This window comes from Pithys albifrons, chromosome 2 (assembly GCF_047495875.1).
Source record: "Pithys albifrons albifrons isolate INPA30051 chromosome 2, PitAlb_v1, whole genome shotgun sequence".
NCBI lineage: Eukaryota > Metazoa > Chordata > Aves > Passeriformes > Thamnophilidae > Pithys > Pithys albifrons.
Genome location: NC_092459.1, coordinates 256,043 through 279,285, shown reverse-complemented (window position 1 = coordinate 279,285; position 23,243 = coordinate 256,043). Strand labels below are relative to the sequence as shown.

At 51.0% G+C, this 23,243-nt stretch overlaps 1 protein-coding gene across 1 annotated transcript; it reads left to right on the top strand.

The window, feature by feature from the left end:
• Nucleotides 1-272: 272 nt before the first annotated feature.
• Nucleotides 273-22,905, top strand: FAM167A (family with sequence similarity 167 member A). The gene is made up of 3 exons (XM_071548157.1): nucleotides 273-600; nucleotides 8,854-9,363; nucleotides 20,133-22,905. The coding sequence occupies exons 2-3, from the start codon at nucleotides 8,986-8,988 to the stop codon at nucleotides 20,394-20,396; spliced, it is 642 nt and encodes a 213-aa protein (XP_071404258.1). The 5' UTR covers nucleotides 273-600; nucleotides 8,854-8,985; the 3' UTR covers nucleotides 20,397-22,905.
• The last annotated feature ends 338 nt before the right edge of the window (nucleotides 22,906-23,243 follow it).

The window sequence follows — 23,243 nt, the reverse complement described above, 5'->3', positions numbered from 1 at the left end:
CCCAATCCCTTTGAAGAGCTGATATCTAAGGTGTAAAATGGGAATAGCGTAGGGACACCTGCCTGGTTGGTGTCAGGAGGAGCCACAGATTCCTTTAGGACTACATCGCTCTGGGCATCTCCTGCAAGCCTGGAGGGTCGCTGCGCTGCTCTGGACCACTTCATCCCTGTTACCCACGCCCAAGGCATCGCTGCTCCTCCTCCCTCCGTGGGTGCTGGAGGATGTTTAGGACCCAGGCTGTGCAGCTCCTCCCTTTCAGGTCTCTCCAGGGTTATTGCTTGGTGGGAGGCAGGTTCAGCGCTTGGTGGTATGAATGAAAGAGAGAGAGGGAATCTGCACTGAAAAGCTCAAACTGGAATAGCTCGCCTGTCTCCAGGCAACAGGCCTGACGCAACCTCTGGAAAAAAAAAAAGTCCCTTAAATGAAAAAAAAAACCAACCAAAAAACGCACACATGGATTTCTGAAGCGAGACAGAGAGGAGGATGAGACAGACTCCTGGAGGCACTGGTGACACTGCTCTGCAAACACCAAGTTGGAGAGCCGAGGTGGAAGGAGGGAGCCAAGATGTCTGTGTGATCCTCCCTCTGATCCCCACTCCGGTAAGTTTGTTGCTCGTGTTGGCTTGGCCGTGGTGGGGGGACACAGCCACGCTGGGGACACCCCCTGCCCCCAGGACGGGAGCTGTGGGGGACATGCCCGGTGCTAGGGGGGACCCCTGGATTTTTGAGCCCCATGGAAAGGGGCGGCAGCAGGGACTGGGTCCCTGGGGGGCGATGGGGACCCCCCCCCCGTGCACCCTGAAGTTCAGCACTGGGGTCTGGCGTGCTGGCTGTGATGTGGTGGGGCTGGGGGCTTGCAATGTGTCCCCTCCCCAGCCCCAGTCTCCTGCCTGCTGAGATCCCCTGGAAATGGCCAGCACGGCGGCTCCCCATTGACTGGGATGGACTGGGAATAAATGCAGGGTCTAAATCCTTCTTTCCAATGAGAATTGTGGGGTTTGCTCTCAGCTGGGATCAGTGTGGGGGTACTCACTCCCTCCAGGAGGATTTTTTCTGCACATGAGATGTAAGAGGGAAGATTCTGGCCAGATTTCGGGACCATCACCTGTTGCACCCTCTGCCCCCTCCCTGAGATTTGCAGGAGCCCTGGGAAGGCTCGTGGGGTTGTGCAGTGCAGTGCAGACATGGTGGGGTGAGCGTGGTGGCCTCGTAGGGCGTAGCTACCTCGGATTTCTGAGGCAGGCACTGTGTGCTGTGCAGAGCAGGTTTCCACCTGCTCAGGTCTGGCCCTTGCAGCTCAGGTTTACACCGAGGGGAGAAAAAAAAAAAGGCAGCCAGAACTTCTTCAGAGCCCTTTATAACAGCTTGGGGCTAATTGTTAAAATAATAGCATCAACCCACACCCCTCCCAGCGCGAGCGTTTGTGCAAGCCCAGCCAAAAATCCCCAGTGCGATGTTCACCCGGGCATCCACACCATCCCCATCCTACAGCCTGGAGGCTCTCCGGTCAGGGCAGGCTGTCACCTCTCCCTCGCTACGGACACCCCTCCCTGTTTTCCTGCGCTGCTCCCTGTGTTATTCCATCCTGCTGCACCCTTCGGAGCTTTTCTGCATCAGGGACCTCAGTGGCCGGGGGTGCAATGGGTGAAAACCAAGTTCCTTGCTCCCAGCGAGGAGCTGTGTCCAGCTGATGCCTCTGGCTTTGTCTGCTCATCGCCTGTATCCGAGGAATTCCCCACTTTCCAGCGGGAACAAGCTTGTTTTGGCTGCTGTGGGTTTTCTCTGTGCCAGCCATCATTTCAGCATACGGGAGCTGTGGCTGTTATTTTGCATCTCAGGTCTCCTCAAATGCCCATTACAGGTCCCCCCATCCTTCAGGTCCCCCCATCCTTCATGGGCGGGGGGGGGGGGGGCATCTGTACAACACAAAAATAAAGGGGAATGGGAGAAATGCACCTTCTCTCGGGCTCTGGGCTTGCAAAAGCCCTGTAGCCATTAGGTGTTTGAAAAATGTAGCAGAAACACTGCAGGGAAAAAAAAAGAGTAAATATAAGCAGCCTGAGATTAACGCAGCCTTTCTGTGAGGAGGGAGGCGAGGCTGTCTGCAACCAGTTCATCTTAAATGGTATTAAATACCAAAGTGAAGCTCAGCACCAGGAGAAGAGAGGTCTGGGGACAGGGGTTGTTACAATCATGGCTCGGGAAGCTGCCAAGGCGGATAATTGGATGGGACAGGGGGCATGTAAAGGGGATTAGGGGGTCGCCGGGGGGCTGACCCCGCTCCCCTGATCACGTTAACTTGGAGCCTGGGGGTCTCGGGTGGGAGCTGGCCCTGGGGCTTGTCTCTGCAGGGGGTGAGCTCGGTGCTGGGCAGATGGAGCTCAGCACAGCCAAAAAGAAGGTTGGTGGGTTGTTGGGGTTTTTTATCGTGAAAACACACCCTTCGATGCTGCATTTAGGGAAAAAAAAATAACTCCCTGTGCTAGTCCCCTGGGAAGAGAGCCTTTCTCAGCCTGCCCTGGCTCATTCCCAAGGAATCCCAGCCCTTTTCATTACCCTGATCGCACGGGCATAGAGGTCTCCGCCTCTGCTTTCAGAACGCGGCTGTGCTGGGGGTGGCAGCAGGGAAAATAAGGGAGTAACTGGCTGTGCCAAGCCACGAGTCCTTTGGGGGCATCTTTGGGGGCAGGTTGGGCAGGCCACCTCCAAAATGAAGACCCAAAACCTGTAAGGAGTGTGGAGGAGTGTGTGGACAAGAAACCCTAGCCCCCAGTCTAGTGTGGAGGAGTGTGTGGACAAGAAACCCTAGTCCCCAGTCTATGGCTTGCTTCACCTCAACAGATTTCACCAGAGGATGATGAGGGTGGACGTGGTGACTTCACCAAGAGCCTGTAAACTTGCCTTTGATGTGCTGCTTAATCCCTTTCCTCCTAGGAGGAATCACACGTGGTTAGGGATGGTGGGTTGAGACCACTGACCCCATCCAGCTTCCCAGTTTGCAAACTTCCCCCCTTGCTGGAAGACTGGTTTGCTGGAATGCCAAATATTTCTTCATGCAGGATTTCCACACAACTGCTGATCAAGGGGAGTTGAGCTGGTCTGAAAATGGAGCTGCAGAGATTCATCTGAAGCAGGCAGCAATCTCAGTCCTGCCTCCTTGCAAGGAGCCTGCTGCATTTTCTGTGGGGGACACAGGAGGGATGGGATGTAGTTAAGCAGGAAGGTACAGGTGTGTTTATTGAAACAGGTTCAGACTCTGCTAGTGATGCTGGAAATCAGCCAGGCAGAAGTGCCTTAGGGCAGGGAGTGCAAGCTGGTCCCCTCAGATCTCAGAGGATCAGAGAATGGTTAGGGTTGAAAGGAACTTTAAAGATTATTTGATTTCAATCCCCTGCCATGGGCAGGAAGACCTTCCACTATCCCAGGTTGCTCCAAGCCCTGTCCAACCCAGCCTTGAACACTTCCAGGGATGGGACAGCCATCTCTGCACTCCCGTTTCACTCCTCTTGCCAGGCTGTTGGGTTTTCTGCAGCACCCCCTGCTCTCCCCTTGCAGTGTTTAGGGGCTTTCCTGGAGGCCATTTGGCCAGAAGGATGTGCCAGGACAAGCCCTCATCCTGCTCCAAGTCACATATGAATAGAAAGCTCCTCTTTTCCCCCTCTTTCTCCACGTGTCTGTGAATGCCATGTCGACATCCAAAGGGCTGAAGTAACATCCAAACTCTCTGGAAGGTCTTCTGGGGGATAGTTCCTGGCAGTAGACAAACAGGAATATCCAGGTATATCCAGGAGCTCATTCAGGTGGGTGCTGTACCTTGTCTGAGTCTACTGCATGGGGTGGTTCTGTGACCACCTCTCTGTGATTGTTGCATTCTGGATCGGTCTGGGGACAGAATCTTGGTCTCCTCCCTGGGTTTTTGTCATGTGTTAAGCTGGAAGTCAGGTCTGTGTGTGTGTGAAGGGACACAGCCAATGTGGGCAGCCCTGCATGGAGACCTGAAGGCAGAATAACCAGAGAGTCCATGTTTGTGATGCCCAGCTTGGTCTCATCCGTGCCATCATCTTGCCCATGGAGGAAGGGATAGGCTCACAGCCCACATAAATGTGGCCAGGAGGTCTCTGTGGGCACTGTGTCCAGGGGCTTTGCCATGGCTCCTCCAGCCTTGCATGGGCAGAGCCCCTTCCATCCTGTCCTGACCATCCCGAGCAGACAGAGAGCATCTGATCTGACAGCACCAGTCTCAGCCCTGGAGTGTGTCGTGGCTTCAGAATCTGACAGATCCTCATGTTGTTGGAGTCTTTGGGGGGAGGGAGTCTGAAGGTCACTTTGGGACAGGTGAGAAAGGCACTTGGGAACCAGATGAGCTTCCTGCAGGAGCTGGAAACAAAGGAATTGGGTGGGCAAACACTGAATAATACATCCCAGGGATTCCAGCTCTCCTCTGAGTCGGTGAGATGGCTGGAGGCGCAATTTGCTCTCCCTCTCTGTAGGAGCTTCGTGCAGAGCAGCAGGATGGAGCTGTGCTGCTGGGAGGGCTGTGGCAGGGGGACCCCAGGGTGAGGAAACTCCCAGCTGACCAAAGTTCACACAGCACAGCAGCTCCTTTCCTGAGTGAGGTCATTTTGGCATGGAGAGAAGTGATGGATGTGCAGCCTCCCTGAAAGGGAATCACCAGCTCCAGGGAGCTGCAGTGATGTCTGAGATGGGGCTCCCCTTACTCAGTTCCTAAGACCTCTGTGTCTCCACTGCCCTGAGGGTGCTCGGCATCCTCCATCCACCACGGGGAGCAGCCTGAGTCTTCCCTTACTCCATTGCTATGGCAACCCCCTCTCACAGACATCTCCTCCTCTCTGCCCTGCTTCCAACCTGCTGCAGACATCCAGCGGGGTCAGAGACCTTCAGGGGCTCAGCCATCCCCACCCCATCCCTGCCTTGTTGCTGCACCAAGAAGGAATCCACACCAGGCACCATCCCCACCCCTCACTCCAGCTCCATATTCCTTCATCCCACTGTTTCAGGCTCAGAGTCCTCCTCACCTGCTGGGACTTGCAGAGCTCAGTGGTGATGTTGGCAGGTACAATTTACTCCAGGGATTTCTTCTGTAGGATCAGGGAGTGCCTGCATGGCCCACCTGTGCAAACCTTTGGAGCAAATGTCTGCAAATGATCAGAATAACCACATCCCAAACTCCATGGATCATAGAAGGTATCCCTGTACTGACTGGAATGTGAGCATGGGCACCCAGATGAGACCTGAAGACAGCAGAGGTTAATTTTGTCCATCTCTGAAAACCCTCAGAGCTTTTTTCCTGAAGGCCAGTTGCACAAACGGACTACTCAGTGAGAGGGAAACTGAGGCACAAAGGGGCTGAAGTGCTTTTTGACTGTCATCAATGGGCTGAATTGTTACCTCTGCCCTGTTTACCCCATGTCAGAAGTGTCAGCCATGGGCTATGTGGGCAAAAGGGCTTCTCTCAGCTGGGGCTTTGTCTCACGTTCAGGCTTTTTTGTCTTCCCAGACCCCAGATGAGCAGGAATACACCAACACACACTGCTACAGTCACTGCTGCTCCTCTGCAATAAAAAGTGGTGTTACATTAAGCTGCAGTCCACAAGGAATGGTGAAGGGAGAATAATTTGCTCCCCACACTTTGGCTGATTGTTTGATTTAGTCTGCATTTCCCCTCCCCATTTCCATCCTGAGTGCTTTTCCCTTCCTTTTTTCCTTTCTTCTCCTGGACCTCTTGGCTCCCCAGCGAGTGACCTTTCAAAGCACCGTGTGTCTGATTTCCAGCCCTGAATTGAACAGGCTGTGCCTGTGCCCAGAGCACACCAAGCAGTCCTGCTTCCTGAATGCCTGATGTTCAAACCTGACCAGGGCACAGCAGGTTGATGGGGAAGGTACAGACATAGAAAACTTCCAGTTTGTCAGTCCTGTCCCTTGTCCATTCCAGATTTGGGCTTTCTGCTGATCCCTTTGCATTACAGCCTGAGGTCGGTCAGCTGACTTCTTCCATGAAAAACTAACCCAAAAAAGAAACTAAAGGCATTTTTTTGTTGTCTCAGTGACTTGATGTGTGCTGTGCTTTCAGGATTCGTGCAAGGGAAGGGGGAAACCCCTGAGCAAAGAATCGTAATGAAGTGGGAGCCGACTCTCACTCCCTTTGGGTGCTGAACTCCTGTTAGCCTTAATTAGGTACGGCATGAACACCCCGTGGCAAGTGTGATAAGGAGACAAACTAGGGGTTAATCACTTAAATTCCCTCACGCAGGCCAGCCTAGGGGAAAGCAGAGCCTGGGGCAGGAGACTGGGACTATGTGGATTGGAGCCGAGGCAGGTTTGTTCCTGGGAATTCAGTAGCTCACAGGCAGCAAAGGGTTTGTGTTACAGCCTCACACACAGGCATTTTTCACACGATTACCACTTTCAGATCTCTTTTTCCACAGCGAGTCTTTGATCCAAGTCCAAGATATTGATAGGAAATTAGAGGCGGGTCGTTTTTGTCACTTGTGAGTTTGGACAGGCAGAGGAACAGAGCGGGCTGTGTAGGGGGGCCCTGCAGAGTGACTGAGGCATTTCATGTTGCACCGGAGAGAAAGTGAAGGATGGGTTGAATCACCGCTGCTTTTCGTGTAGAAAAAACGAATTTCCTCCAAAGCCACTGGGAGGTGTGGTGACAGGGAGGGGGAGATGACAGCGGGGTGGTGACAAAGGGGATGCCCCAAGCTGCTGTCCTGTTTTCATGGTTCACTGCTCTGAATGTTAACTGGGCTGTACCCAGGGCTCAAACACCGAGGGCCTTTTCCGCCCTGAGGATTCTGTGCATGCTGAAAACACAGGACAAAGGAGTTTCTGGAGGCTTTGCTTTGCAGCTGTGGCATTCAGAAAATTCAGCTTTATGACAAAAATATTATCTTTGCCAGGGATTAACAAATCCAGTAGCCCAGTGTGGAAGTGCAGCAGACTATTGGGCTGTTGGTTTTGGCCACCCTTAGCAATCTCCACCTCAGTGGACAGGGAAAAAAAAGCTCAGAAGTGAGATCTTTAAAGTCATTAAATGCTTTCCTTTATTGATTTTGGTAGGCTGGAGGGGAGGCAAGGTAAATTCATCGACATGCCCTCAGCCCTGCAGAGCATCCATGCAAGAGCTGGAGCAGGACCTGCCTCTCCAACAGGGCAGCTCACTTTGTTTTCCCACTCCTTAGAATCTGTTTTTCAGTGGAAGAAGGAAAATTGTTGCTGTTCCAGGCACGAGGGCTGTTGGCTTCAACCTGACAGAGTAACTGTGAGTGCTCCTGCTCACCGTAAAACTCTCATCAGCATAAATAGGAGCAGGAATGAGCCCACACCATGACTAATTCTCCACCCCCAGACTGTCTGTGTGTATATTATCAACTCCTCGTTCAGCTCGTGTGCCTCCACACAATTGTGGGATAAATCTTGCTCTCCCTTGGTGTTTATTTTAAATTGAATCTTCTAACTGAAAAGGTTGGAGAGGTGCAATTATGGTCTGGATTTCAGAGTAACACACGTCTTTGTGGAAATAGCAGGGAAAGGAATGGCTGAGTAACTCTAGAAGCTGTCTGTGTCCTGGCTGGTTTTTCTGGGCATCTCACCAGGCAAAAAAGTATTTTGTTTTGTGTTAGATGTGTAGAGGAGAGCTCTGGATCTATTCCTAGCTCAGCCATAGATGAGCATGCAACCTTGAGAAAGTCCCTTATCTGATCCTGCTGGCAAATGAATGCAGAACTGCTTGAGCTTAACTCTTGCAGAGGTGTTGAGTCCTGTGTCCCTCCAGGTCCCATGGTTTGGGCACAGCTTTCCTGAGTCCCATACGTGAGGAGAAGGGGAGAAGTGGAGAGGAAGCTCCTGGCTCCTCTGTGCCAGTCCCACATTGGGGTGTTTTCAAGGGACCACTCCCAGTGAGCACATTGGATGTGGCCAGTGATGGAAACCACAAGTCCAAGTCTTCCTGAGCACAGGCACTCCCACTCTTGGCTGGGATAAAGCTCCTAATTGGAGCCTGCAGGTCAGGAGGGAGAGGGATCCTATGGCTACAGATCAGCTTCTTTAGCCAACCCAGACCTAAACACAAACCCGTAAAACAGGGTGGAAAAAAGAACATGTCCCTTTTGCCAGTGCTCCTTTTGACTCAAATTCTCAGGAGAAATTTGGGTTCATAAAATCCCATAATGGTTTAGGTTGGAAAGAAACCTTAATGGTCATCTCATTCCAACCCCCTCACATGGGCAGGCACACCTCCCACTGGCCCAAGTTCCTCCAAGCCCTGTCCAACCTGGCCTTGGACACTTCCAGGGATTGGACAGCCCCAGCTTCTCTGGGCAATCTCTGTCTGTGCCTCACCACCTTCACAGAGAATTTATTCCTAACATTTTATCTAACCCTGCCCTCTTTCAGGTTGTCTTACCTTGCCTGGACCTGATTTGCCCAAATGTGAAAATGTAGATTTGCCAGCCAGAAAACCAGCAAACATTACACACAGACACTCTGATGTCCCACAGCAGCCACTGCTCTCTCCAGAGGGTGGTGGGTTGTGTGATGCAGACCCAGAAGGGTCTGGAAATGTGCCCTGTGCTCCTTGGCAACCCCTTCATGGCCCCTTGAGTTAAGATTGGAGATGTAGGTAACCAGAGCTTTGCTAAAAGCCAGAGCCTGTCTGTTCCTGCCCCAAAAGCTGTCAGATAGCTGAGGTGAGGTAACACTCCCCAGCAGCACCTTGGCACTGTGCCTCTCCCCAAACCCTCACTCCCTCTGCTTCAGAAAGAGCCATCTCTTGTTCCTCTCTCTATTTTCCTTATCAAACTGGAAACCGATTCTCTGTTTTTCTCCTAGGTGTTCACCCACAGTGGGTGTAGTCCTTGAGCAGGAGGAGGAGCTGTGACACCTGGTCAAACCTTGAGTGTTTCCCATTCCCATCCCCGGTCCTCTCCAGCCCACCCATATGCCTTTTGACTTGCAGAGAGGATGTCTGTACCCAAGATCCAAATAGAGGAGGCGCTGGACAGCAAGGATGGTGGCTCTGGAGGTGTTCCTCCTCCTGATGACCACCTGAGGACCCTCAAGGCATTGACGGAGAAGCTGAGGCTGGAGACCAGGCGCCCTTCCTACTTGGAGTGGAAGGCAAAGCTGGAGGAACAGGCATGGAAGAGCCCACAGGCATCAGGAGATGGGGAGGAAGAGGGAACAGAGGCCAAAAAGACCACAGGGGAGACTGTGCCCTTGAGGAAGGTGCAGCTGCATCTCAATGGGAGCCCTGCCCAGGAGAAGGTGACTCTTTCCTCAGGGAGAGTAGGTGGCTTTGAGAGCATCGATGAGGCTTTGACATGGCTCAGGAAGGAACTGGTAAGTGATTTACTGTCCCTGTTAGACAGGACACCTTTGCAAGGGAGGAAAAGTATAAAAGAAAGATGAAACTCCTTGTTCCTACCTGCCTTCAGCCCCAGGTGAAAAGGCAACAATCAGTCACTGAATTTTCTGTGTCCAGCTCTTCCAGAGCCATCATCTGTTGGCTGCTGCTTCATTAGAACCACATTTTGTTTATCCTTCCATCCCAGCCCTGGGCCCTGTCTTACACATTCTGGTAGTTATGTACTGGTAGCTTCACAAATAATGCTTTGTCTTGTTTAGGAACCTGTGCTGGGGAAGTTCACAGAGCCAGAGCACGAGGGCTGGAATCCATCTTTTATGTGTCACGTTGCTATCATGGTCTTTGGCACAAATTCATCCTGGACCAACTAGTGCTGACTCAGGCAGCTCCCAGCCCAGCTTAGGAGTCAGCACAGCCTGGGGATTACTCCTAGGAGGAACCATGGATGCACCAGGCCTGCCAGAGTTCAAGAGGCATTTGGACAACACTCTCAGGCACATGGTGTGATTTTGGGGTTGTCCCATGCAGAGGCAGGAGTTGGACTCGATGATCCCTGTGGGTCCCTTCCAAGTCAGGATATTCTGTGATTCTGAGATTTTCTGGAGGCCACAGGAAGTCAATAGGATGGACATGGCCCTATCAGAGCAACTGCTTTTAGGGCCGGAGAATGAGTCTCAGTTCTCTTTGCAAATGTAGGAACCAAAAGACACCAAGATCACACTTCCCAGTGATCCATCCCTTCTTCTGACTGGCACGAGAAATCTTTATTATTTGGCTCAGGTTACTGGAAGTGACTAATGACACGTGGCTTTGTTTCTGTTGCCTGGTTGGAATTTTGCCTGTGAGTCTCAGCAGGAATATTTGCAACAGGGCATTACTTGTAGTCAACACTTGTGAAAATATTCCTGTGCAAACACTCTGTTTTTGAAAAGCAGTGGAAGTCTTCAAGAAAACTTCTGACAATAATGGTTTTTGAGAATTAGCTGCAACTCTTGCCTCAGGTTTTATTTATTTGTCAACTTTCTGTTACATTCTCCCAGCGAGATTGATGTCTAGAGAAGTCATTTTACAGAGGTGATTCTGGATGTCACAGTTTGGTCGTTGAGTTGTTTTCTCAGGGTCATGGTTTTTGGAAGGTGGACGAAGTGCTTTCAGGACTCCAGGGCTGTTAGGAAGAGCTTTGAGAGGATCTCCTACAACCACTCAGTGCTGTGGAGAACCTCAGCTCCAGATCTGTGCCCTGAATCTGGGTCTGTGCTTGCATCCATGATGCAACCTTAAATACACAGTGCACTTTATGTAAACCCCAAACCTCACAATGCCCCAAAAGAATAAGAAGCAGATTTTCCTTCTCAGAGCACTGATTTGAAAAGATTTGGGTTTGCCTTTCAATTTCTGCCCATGATGGAAGTATAAATTGTCTCAAAGGGACTCTACCCTTTAGACTGGGGTGTGGTATCTAAACCACCACTGCTGAAAACTGAAAGTTTAAATTAAGAAAAAAGGACAAAGCAAACCCTAATTGTCCCTCTCTTTCCATTTTCATGCCAGTGCATTATACTGGTCTTTGCTGGATCTGGACGTGACTCATGTCATTTAGAACAATTTCCACAAAAGAGAGAGCAGGGATTTGCCTGACCACACACTGGAATAGCTGGTTGGAGGCACGGCTGTGGGTAAGAGCTGCTGGAATAGCTGGGTTGGAGGCACTGCTGTGGGGAAGAGCTGCTGGAATAGCTGGTTGGAGGCACGGCTGTGGGTAAGAGCTGCTGGAATAGCTGGTTGGAGGCACTGCTGTGGGTAAGAGCTGCTGGAATAGCTGGTTGGAGGCACTGCTGTGGGGAAGAGCTGCTGGAATAGCTGGGTTGGAGGCACTGCTGTGGGGAAGAGCTGCTGGAATAGCTGGGTTGGAGGCACTGCTGTGGGTAAGAGCTGCTGGAATAGCTGGGTTGGAGGCACTGCTGTGGGTAAGAGCTGCTGGAATAGCTGGTTGGAGGCACTGCTGTGGGTAAGAGCTGCTGGAATAGCTGGTTGGAGGCACTGCTGTGGGGAAGAGCTGCTGGAATAGCTGGTTGGAGGCACTGTGGGTAAGAGCTGCTGGAATAGCTGGGTTGGAGGCACTGTGGGTAAGAGCTGCTGGAATAGCTGGTTGGAGGCACTGCTGTGGGGAAGAGCTGCTGGAATAGCTGGGTTGGAGGCACTGCTGTGGGGAAGAGCTGCCAGCCAGCAGTGAGAGCACAGCCAGGCCATCACAGCACGGGCTGCTGGAACGAAAAGGTGAATTTCACATTACATTTCAAGGGTGAAATCCAGCTGATTTTCAAATCAAAGAACAAGCTTCCACACATCCCAACACAGCCGGGACTTCTTGTTGTTTATCCCCATGTTGTGGTAAAGTAATCAGGATGGCTTTGTAGAAGGATGCAGCCCAGAAACCCCCTGTGTCCTGGGCTCATCCCACAGTGTGGGCAGCAGGGAGGGGAGGATTCTGCCCCTCTGTCCCTCAGGTGAGACCTCACCTGCAGAGCTGCCTCCAGCTGGAGTGAATCCAGAGGAGGCACCAAGTTGATCAGAGGGATGGAGCAGCTCTGCTGTGAGGAAGGGCTGAGAGAGTTGGGATTGTTCATCCTGGAGAAGGGAAGGCTTTGGGGTGACCAATTGTGGCCTTCCAGGACCTGGAGGGAGTCAACAGAAAACAGAGAGAGAGACTATTTACAAGAGCATGGAGTGACAGGACAAGGGGGAAGGACTTCACACTGACAGACAGTAGGTTTGGATTGGATATACAGAAGAAATTCTTCCCTATGAGGGTGGTGAGACCCTGGCACAGGTTTCCCAGAGAAGCTGTGGCTGCCCCATCCATGAGAGTGTTCAAGGCCAGGTTGGACAGGGCTTGGAGCAACCTGGGCTAGTGGAAGGTGTCCCTGCCCATGGCAAGGGGTAGGATTGGATGATCTTCAAGGTCTTCTTCCAACCCAAACCATTCTAGGATTCTATGATTCAATGACATCCTTGTTTATATAGTTCTCTAAGGCAGAAGCCAAAGCCAGACAAGCCTTGCTGGGGCTTCCAGGCAGGTCATGAGCACCCCACACCTTGGATAAGGTCATCCTAAGAGGGCAATCAATCCTTCTGGTGTGATTTAACCCAGGAGAACAAGTCCTGGGAGCACCACACAACTTGCCTTGCCCCAAGCAAATATTGAATATCCTGGGCAGTTTTCTGAAGATGATCCAAAAACAATCCAGTGGTCATAACTGGGGTGAAATTTGCCTCTTCCACACTGTCCTCTGCTGCAGAGGTGGATTCTCCCCCACTATACACAGCCCTTCATGAGAAGCTGATTTAGGATTTGTGGGATTCATCCATCCATTGAAAGGGCTGGTGAACGTAGAGATTCTTTCTACCCTGGCAGGGAGTGCAGCAGCCCATGTCCTTCCTGACTGACAGGCAGTGCTGCAGGGTGTGCAGCTCCATCACCCACACCACACAACCCCAGCACAGCTACGGCGTGTTCAGGCTGGGTTGTGTCAGTCCCATGGCCCCAACATGGATTTGGCTTGTGCCAGGGCACATCCTGCCAAGCAGTTTGAGCCTCAGGAGTCTGCACATGCTGGGGACTGCTCCCAGCAGGCAATTGGTATGAGACCACCCACTTTTGGAATAAACTCTTTCCCAGCCAAAACCAGTAGAGGCAAGAAAGTGATTTCAGTAATATGTGTACACACAAACTTGCCCTTGGCCATTGTTCTACAGAAAGGGCCATGGCATGGGTGGGTTTCATGGTAAATTCATAGTCCAGGAGTCCCCAGCTTTAAAGTTAAGATTATCTGTTAAATCTGAAGCATTAGAATCCTAGAATCATTAGGGTTGGAAAAGCCCTCTAAGATCACAGAGTCCAACCACTCCCCCAGCACTGCCAAGGCCACCCCTGACCCACGTCCCCAAGTGCCACATCCTCAGGGCTTTTAAATCCTTCCAAGGATGGGGACTCACCACTGCCTTGGGAAGCTGTGCCAGGGCTGAACAATCCTTTTGGTGCAGAAATTTTTCCTAATGTCCAATCTAAACCTCCCCTGGCACAGCTTGAGGCCATTTCCTCTTGCCCTGTCTCTTGTTCATCCCAATCCACACAAAAAGCATCATCTAACAGTGGAAGGATTTTGCCTCTGTGTTTCCAGAGTCTGCTCTGGTTTGGCTTCAGCCACGTTCAGGCATTCAGAAGTGAAGCAAAAGACAAACCCAAGGTCTTACTGTCCACCTGCTTTTCTTGGTCTTTGACCTCACATGGCCTGTCCCAGGCCCTGATTCTGCACTTCAAGCCCTGGCCCTGGTCTGTAGGACTGACATATGTCCATGGAGCCCCAGCCAGCCACATCAGCTGGGACCTGCTGAGAATCCAGCCCCGAGAAGCTGATTTATTCAGACATGCAAACTGCCCTTGTTTTTGTGCTGAGAGGCTCTGTGGAGGTGTGTGAGCAAATTGCAGCTCTCAGCGGGAGCTGAACAGCCCCGGGGCTGCAGCACTTCCCTCCCCAGCCCCTCCTGCCTCTTCTTTGCCCTTGTGTTTGCCTTTGCACTGTCAAGTTTGGCTGCTCTTCATCAGGGCTGAGAGCAAAGCCAGGGAATGGTGACAGACTCCAGGACCTGAGGGGTCAGACTGTACTTTCCTCCTTGGTTTTGAAATTTGTTGGATTTTACAAGTTATAAAATGAAGCACTCAAAGGCCTTTCCCTCTTCAATATGGCTACAGAACAAAGCTATGAACAGGGACATCTTAGAGCAGTTCTGACTTTGTCCCAGTAGGAAAACGTGTTTTCTGTCACAAATTCACCAGGTTGGGGCTGAAATCTGAAGTGTGTGGGTCAGAGTGCTGGAAAGACTCAAAAAGGGACACAAATATCTGATGCTCTTGGTGGGAAATCATTCAGCACCGAATGGCCCTTTGGCCAGACACTGATTATTAAATCAATTCTGGCCTTGAGCTGAAGTGGGGCAGGAGTAAATGGGATATTGGGAAGGAATTCTTGGCTTTGAGGGTGGGCAGGCCCTGGCACAGGTTGCCCAGAGAAGCTGTGGCTGCCCCATCCCTGGGAGTGTCCAAAGCCAGGTTGGATGGGGCTTGGGGCAACCTGGGATAGTGGAAGGTGTCCCTGTGCATGGCAAGGGATTGGAACAAGGTGATCTTTAAGGTCCCTTCCAACCAAACCCTTCTATGATTCTGGACCTCTACTGTTAAATGGCTGAAACTAGGAAAGAGTTTAGGAGTTGTCATGGAACAGGATCATCCCCAAGGGGCAGTTTGGGCCCAGCCACCGGTTTGGGAGACAGAGGAAGTTTCTTGGGGTGTGCAAAGCAGAGATGTAACTGAAGCTCTGAGAAATCATGTGCTCTTCTCCTTTGCAAACCCACATGTAACCCCACTGAGATGCTCCTCTCAGATGCTAAACTTCCAGGCTTTTCCCCTGGCAGTGGGGGAATTCCCAGTGCTGAATGCACTTTAACACCCCTTAATTTAACAAAATCCAGAGGTAATTACCTCCCTCGGGAAAGGTATTAGAAGATGAATTCTGAGGGAGCAAACACAGTAAACAACACTGAAGAAGAGTGAGATTTCAGACCCATGACAGACTTTGCATGTGCCAGCTGGCAAAGGTCTCCTGGGTTTTGGTGGTTTGTAACTCCAGTCACTGCAGAAGGAGCTGAGATACCTCATTTGGGGCTGTGGTTGCACCACAAGGGCGTCAGCATCTAAAATTAGCCATGACAGGGTGGCATCTGAGCACCTTTGAAGAAGCCTCTAAAGCAAAACAAAGACAATGTGCACTTCTCAGAAGTGTTTGGCAAGGATCTAATACCTGGCCTGTGCTTCTCTGTGCTTGAATCCAAGTGACTGCACTCAGGAAAGCACCAGTTAAGATTTCAGTTTCTTTTGATCCTTTGGAAGTAAAAAGGGCTGGACCCATGGGAGCAGCTGCTTCTCCACAGACCATCTCCCCTGAGCTTCATGGACCACAGGCTGGCACTGCATCCATGGGACTCTTCTCTTTTGGGCAGAGGTCCCAAGGAGCTCCACATCTCAATGTCTTGAGGTGCTCCCTGCTGAAACCTCCCCCTGGAAATGGGAAGATTGTTGGTCTTCTTTCTGTAACCGTATTGTTAAAGCAAAATTGAAGGCAACTCATAGCAATTTGGGCTGAGCCACCTAGACTGGAAACAAGCAAGGATGCATCCAAAGCTTTTCCTCCCTGTCCCCTATTAAACAGCCCTGGGAGACTCTGAGGTTCAATCCAACCAGAAAATCCTTCCTGGATTCAAAAGATCCTGTGGCCCAGCTTTGCATTTCAGTCTAGCAGTTGTTCCTGTGCCAGGAAGGACCTGAATTTAGTTCTCCCTCCCACCTGGGGAAGTTCAACCAGCATCCTGTCCATCCCAACAGCAGCTGGGTGTGCAGAGAGAGGCAGAATGTCCTAAAAATCTGGGGTTCATGAGCACGATATACCTAAGGCTTTTCCTGCCCTTTGCATGAGAGACTCAAAGGAAGCAAAATGCTTGGCTTCTGCTGAATTGTCCCCACGGGTTTCTCCAGGGCCCTGCACAGAGTGTATGAGGTCATGCTGTCCCACACAGATGACGTGCAGAGTCACTTTGTGGTGACTGGCCCTGTGGGTGGACTGTGTAAACCAAAACCCACAGTTTTCCCCCATGATGTGGCCCCTGTAATCCCATTATTCATTTCCAGGAAGCTTTTTGGAGCTCTGCTGACCCGGCAGTGCTCCTTTTAAAGAGGCACCATTTGGTCCTCAGCATGGGACAAACGGAATGTTTTCAGTATGTGTGCACAGCCTGTGGGAAGGGGAAGGAGAATGAGGATTTCTGGATTCTGGATGAACTTCTGCTGATATTGTGGGTGGGTTTGAACAAAGCAGGACTTTATGGGACAACTCCAAGGATGCAGGACAGGGTGTTTGCATCTCAGGCCAAGCTAAGCCCTCGTGATGAGTGGGAAGAGAGAGAAACTATACCCTGCAGAGCAGCCCATCTTTCATGCTCCATTGTCACCCCACAGACCTGCCTCCACAGAACCTGTCACCATGCAAGGACCTCCCAAGCCCTTGGGAAGACAAGGCAGGCTCCCAAGGAGCAAAAGGCTCCTCACTGTGCCCATCATCCTTTCACAGAGTCAGAGCATCATTTAGGTTGCAAAAGCCCTCTCAGACCATCAAGTCCAGTGTTCCCCCAGCACTGCCAAGGCCACCACTAAACCATGTCCCCAAGGGCCACATCTGCATGTCTTTAGTCAACCACTGCCAGGCTTTGGTACTCACCTTTCTTTCCTGGAGGGCTTTTCTTCCAGCTCACATGAAATCAAGACAACTTCCTCAGGAGACATGGAAAGCAGGAACTGGACAAAAGTATAAAGCTGGTTTGCAAGGAGAAGCAGCAACTGCAGCTCACATCCCTCTCCACAATGGCCTCATAATTCTCCTCTAAAAACCTTTTTATTTTGTCAGTAATGGCTTTTTTAATCCCACATTCTTCAAAACATTCAGTGAAAGCATTTGTTGATGTTTCTTATGTAACTTGATAAACCAGCAAGACAGAGAGACCCAGGGGGTCAGTTCAATAACACCCACAATCACCTTCCTCATAAAATGTCAAGTTACAGCGTTTGCTGAGAGACAGGGAAAAATATCAATAGTATTTTTCTTTCTTTCATTTTAATTCAGGTGGGAGAGGAAAAACCTGCTGAGTGGCATTGCTATGCTGGGGGCACAGGCTATGAGGTCTGCAAGGAAATAGTGGGTTTTCTTGAAGAAGGTCAATGGCCACAACCCTGCCAGCAATTTGAGAGAGATTTCTTGAGAGGGGTTCACTCAGATCTTGGTACAAAGGTGACCTGATCTACTCCAGTCAGCTGAGTTGGAGGCCAATTACTGACTGGGAGCATCCGGCAAGGTCCTCCAGGATAACTCTGTAGTGTCAGACAGGGAATTATAGAATGGCTTGGGTTTGAAGGGATTTAGATTATGTCCTAGGCAGTGAGGGTGGTGAGGCCCTGGCACAGGTTACCCAGAGAAGCTGTGGCTGCTCCATCCTGGAAGGAGAAAGTGTCCCTGCCCATGGCAAGGGGCTGGACTGAGATCATCTTTAAGGTCCTTTCCAACCCAAGCCACGATTTGCTGGAGGAGGAGGGATTAGGACACAAGCCAAAGCAACCTCCAGGCTGCTTTGCTTCCCACCCTTCTTGCAGCAGCCCAGGCATCAGGCACAGAAAGGTCTCATGTAGAAATGTCAGGGCCACCTGTGGAGCATCTCAAGGGGAATTTTCCCTCCACCCTTCACTTCTACATCTTCATGCATGAGCCACCAGAGCAGGATTAACTTCCTCCCTTCCCCTAGAGCTACACCTGTATCCATAAATTAAACAGCTCATTTTCAGGCCTGGAGGCAAATTGTTGTGGTCTGACCATATCTGTCGTGTTGGAATCTGGAAAAGGGATGGTATCCCAAATCATGGAATCATAAAATTATTTGGGTTGAAAGGGGCTTTAAAGATCATCTCATTTCAACTCCTTGCTTTGAGCAGGGACACCTTCCACCAGCCCAGGTTGCTCCAAGCCCATCCAGCCTGGCCTTGGACACTTGCAGGGATGGGGCAGCCACAGCTGCTCTGCCCAACCTGTGCCAGGGCCTGCCCACCCTCACAGGGAAGAACTTCTTCCTAAATGCCTGATGAGGGTGAATCCTTCTGTGCTAACTCCTCAAAAGTGGCTTTGGGAATTTTTTGGGACAATGAAAGCTGGTCTCAGCATAAAGTGTGCCAGAACCTTGCTCATGAGCAGAGAGGAAGGCTTTGCTGCAATGCTGTGTTTAATGGACTGCTATGGATGTAGTCTGGGGCTGTTCTTGAAAAGCAACACAGAGAGCCAAGAAACTGGTGATGTAAGACAAAGGGCCAAGGTAAAGAATGGATTTGGGGTTAGGGCAGCTCCATGGTGCAGCTGGAAGTGATTTCACATCTCCTCATGCACTGAGAAATCAGTGAGGACAGGACTCACCTCAGGAAAGACTGGGAGGTAAAAAAAAGAAAAAGAAACAAACCACAAAAAAAAAAACTAAAAAAAACAACCAAAACCACCTCCCCGCTTCCCCCACGACCACCCCCCAGATCAGGAGTCTTGTTACCAAGGAGATTATTACAGTGCCAGTTTGTGTCCTGTGGTGGAGGCAACAGCAGGAAAAGTGGCAGGACATTGCACTGGGACAAATGTAGGGCTGATTTTTCCAGTTATGTTTCCTCCTCCTTCCCAGCAGTTACACAGATTTAAGCCCCAGGGTTTGCTGTTCAGCTTCTTTCCCATCACCTTCTTTTCTTTGCAACTTTTGTGGTTTGTTGCTTTTCTGTGAGGAGGGAAGTGGGGTGAGAAATGGGGATTGTCTTCTTGACATCTCTGTTCCAGCTCTGCCTGCTGATGTTCTCCAGCCAGAGGCTGATCCTCGCACCAAGTGTTCATTTCCTTCCTTCACCACCCATAACATCCTGTGGCAGTAAATCTTCTGCTTAATTATAAGTTGAGGGGTTTAAAAAAATTTTCTTTCATCACTTCTGAATCTTCCACCTTGCATGGTTAGATGTCAGGGGAGAAAAAAAGCCTCCAAAACACTCAGATCATTAGTCCAGGGGTAGTTGTTCTTTCTCCTGTGGGAAACCTTGGAAGTCCCATCCCAAGAGACACTTCAAACCACTGAGATAAGATAAGCCACGGGGGATGTGGAGGCCCCTGTTCCCAGATGTCATGAACCAGCTCTAATTTATGCAGGCTGCAAACCCAGGCTGAGTATTTGGGGATCAGCTCTTTGGTGTTCTTTTAATTGGTCCTTTCCACCTCTAATTACTCCATCTCACTGTGGCTGCTGCCTTATGAGCAAAATTAATTTGGGCTTTGTTTAATGTTGAGATGGAGGCTCTGAAGCCTGAGCTGAGGGGTAACCAAGCCAACAGCCTGGGCATGGCTTGAACTCCAGTTTCACAGAATCACAGAATAGGCTGAGCTGGAAGGGGCCCACAAGGATTATCGAGTCCAACCCTCAGTCCTGCACAGGACCATCCCCAAGAGTCACACCCTGTGCCTGAGAGGATCATCCAAATGCTCCCTGAGCTCTTGCCAGCCTTGGTGCTGTGACCCTGGGGAGCCTGTTCAGTGCTCAGCCACCCCCTGGGGGGAGAACCTCTTTCTAATGTCCAACCTAAACCCCCCCAGCACAACCTCAGGCCGTTCCCTCAGGTGCTGTCCCTGGTCCCCACGGAGGAAAGAGATCAGCGCCCGCCCCTCTTGTTCTCCTCACAAGGAAGTTGTAACTGCAGAGAAGTCTCCCCTCAGTCTCCTCTTCCCCAGCAGAACACACCAAGTGCCCTCAGCTGCTCCTCACACACTTCTCCTCAAGGCCCTTCGCCATCTTCATTGCCCCTCCTTTGGACACTGTTTAATGGCTTCACATCTTATATTCCTGGTGCTCCTGAAAACCCAAGCAGGCATACACTTCCCTGGTTGTTAAAAATTCCCCTCCATGCTGGTATTTGCCGGGCATGGAAGATCCCTGTCTCCCTCTCAGCTCCAGCATCTCTAGACCATTCCCATTTCCAATGACTGGGTGCAGCCTCTAGCAGGGAGAGCGGCACAACCTGCCGTGCCCTTTCCACCCCCCTTGTTCCCTGCCCACCCTCCGTGTTGTGTTCCAGGCGGAGATGCGCCTGCAGGACCAGCAGCTGGCGCGGCAGCTCATGCGGCTCCGCGGGGACATCAACAAGCTGAAGATCGAGCAGACGTGCCACCTGCACCAGAGAATGCTCAACGACGCCACCTTCGAGCTGGAGGAGCGGGACGAGCTCGCCGACCTCTTCTGCGACTTCCCCCTCGTGAGCTCCTTCAGCCTCTCCACGCCCCTCAAGCTCATCGGGGTCACCAAGATGAACATCAACTCCCGACGGTTCTCGCTCTGTTGAAGTGGGGGAGAAAGAGAGAGGATGGGGCTCTCTCTGCCTCGTGGCTGGGTGGGAAGAGGCCAAAGAGGAGAAGAGGGAAGAGGGGCAAACAGGGAATCCACAGCTTGGTGTTGGAGGCAGGGTAGAGCAGCAGGGCTGGGTGCTGGGCCGGCCTGGGGATGCTCATGGAGAAAGCAAGACCTGCATGGAGGAAGCCTGGAGAGCATCTGAGCCCACCATGTGCACTTAGCCCGCTCCTTGGCAAGGTCCCTTCTCCTTCTCCTCCCCTCACAGTGACTAAGGGGACACAGCTCAGCGTGGTTGGTTGTACTCAAAAATCAGAGGTGTCAAAGATCAGCCACAAGGCAAAAATCCCTTTTCCCTTGCCTTTACCTCCTGACAGGTCAGATGTCTCTTCAGTAAATGCCATTGGATGTCTCCCTGGGCATCAACCCTCAGCCTCTGTTGACCCAAGCACAGGGTCCATGGGGCTATTTCAGGTGGGAGGCCGATTTCCAGCGGAGAGGAGCCCTCCCAGCAGGAGAAGGACTGTGGGTTAAATGATGTGCAGCCCCAAGAAGTGGTGAGAAGTGTGTTTGTTGACTTGCTCCATTGAGTCCAGGGTACTCCAACTAAATTGTGCCTGTGGCAGAGATTATGGACTGATCATGGACACATTTATATAGACTCCAGCTATCCAGAAGTCTCCTGTGTGCCCAGGAAGTCATACCCAGAGCAGGACAGGTTTCTGATCCTGCTGTCAGCACAGTGGCCACAAGACACCATGTGATTATCCCCACAAGCAGGAAGGCAAAGGAGGCAACTTGCACCCAAGAAATCTCCTACCAGAGAAATCACTCCAGGCTGAAATTCCCCCAACAGCAGCACCAGCAAATCCTGGATCCTCTGTAACAACATATATCCACCACAGAGAGGAACTTCCAGAGGAAAAAAAAAGGACTTTCTGTGGGTAATGAATTCAAAATGTGACTAGAAATATTGCTGTGATGAGCTTTGGGCCTGCAGCAAACACGTGGGATTCCCTCCCTGCTCAGCAGGATGTAAGATGGAAGATGTATTTTCTTGCCTTTCAGTGCACACAGCTGCACACCCAGAACAGAGGGAAGAGACCTGTGGTGCTGCCCAGCAAGGGCAGGGACTCAAGAGGTCTTGCCATGGCAATCTTGGGTCACCTGGCACCCAAGACAGCATGTTTACACCACGTGTGGGTGCCTTTAGGAGCTGCCATCGCTTCTGACCCTGCCAGAGTGGCACAATATCTCAACCAACCCTCTCATGGTGTCCCTGCCCACGGCAGGGGGGTTGGAACCAGATGATCTTTATGGTCCCTTCCAACCCAAACCATTCTATTCATCATTCCAGCCCAGATCTGCTCCCTGCCATGTGCCCAAACAGGGAGCCCTTGGCTGAGCAAACGTGACTGTGCCCACCCAGCCCCAGCCCAAGGCCTGGGGAGGAGCAGGAGGTGTAACCCCACGCTGGGCTGGAGGCTGTGTGGCTGTGTTGATGTGCCTGTACCTGGCTGTGTCTGTAAGCTCTGTGTGTGTGTGTAGGTCGTTGTGTGTGTGCATGTGAGCCCCCAGGGTGCCTCCCTCGGGAGGCTGAGGGGTGGGCTCACGTCTTTGTTCCGAAACGTGACGTGAACCAGAATCCGACGAGACTCCGACGTGCCTGGGAAGGTGCAATGAGGCTTCAAGGCTTGGGGTTCCACAGAGGTCAATGCAGAGAAGACAAATAATTCATGTGCCTCCACAGGTCTCCATGGGAGGGACAAATTACCATCATGAAGGGGTTCATATCCATGTGGGGACACTGGAACAGAGTCAGTGCTTTATCCCCCAAAGTATAGAACCCCTCAGTGATGCCTCACCATCCACTCCAAAGCTCAGTGACTGTCTTTTCTTTCTGCTAAGGAAGGAGGAATTTTGGGCACTGGAGCTTTGTCTCTACCAGTCAGTCCATCAGTGTCGTGCCTGGGTGTTGAACCTGATGCTGCCCAGGTGGTGAAGGTTTATTTGAGTCCTTGTCCTCTGGACAAAACAACCAGCCACGGTGCCATTTAGTTTGCCAGTAGAGAAATAGCCTTATTTACCCATGGACATCTTGGAAAAAAAGAAAAAAAACATCTCATCAAAATTCTTGTTTACTTTCTTAATTAAAAGAAATTCATTCATGTCCTACATGTTGATTTTCAGAGGCATTTTCCATCAAAACATAGTAATGGTGGGTTTCAAGTGAAAATAATGCCTTGGAAGAGGGGGATTTGTTCTCTCTAGGGTCAGCTAGAGTTGATACAGGGTGGACCTGCCTTCGGGCTCTTGTCTGGTGCCTCAGTGCAGGAGTCAGGACAAGCACAGTCTGAGGAGGTCATTACACGTGGCATTACAAATATCAGATGTCTGGGTTCCAGACATATTTTCTGCATTGAGGGGGGTGGGGGATGGTTATAACTGCCAGCTGTTTGTTGAAATGCACAATTTTTTAATTATAAAACTCTTGTCTGTGTTGATTTCTGCCTCTGGTCTCTCACTGTGTTCTGTGGCTCCAGCTCCAGCCTGGTGTGTTCAAGGTTTACAGGTGTGAAAGGTTTCCAGACAGGTTTTTGTATCCACACACTCCCCTACAGCTCCATCAGTATTTGCTCCACTTTGCAAATGGAGGAGATGGGAGAAGCAAATGTGGGAGCACTTACAACATATTTAGACAAAAAAGTACAAGAAAAAAACTCCCCAGAAAATTCACATTTATTTTTTATGTTAGTCAGCCACTGAGTGAAAAGTGGGTCCAGGCACTTCAAAATATATAAGATTAGGGAGGAAAAATAAACAGAAATATGTCTGATTTTTT

Excerpts from the sequence above, each read along its gene's own strand:
- FAM167A (XM_071548157.1), top strand. The coding sequence starts at position 8,986 with ATGTCTGTACCCAAGATCCAAATAGAGGAGGCGCTGGACAGCAAGGAT. Across the intron at positions 9,364-20,132 it reads CATGGCTCAGGAAGGAACTG|GCGGAGATGCGCCTGCAGGA; the intron begins GTAAGTGATTTA and ends GTTGTGTTCCAG.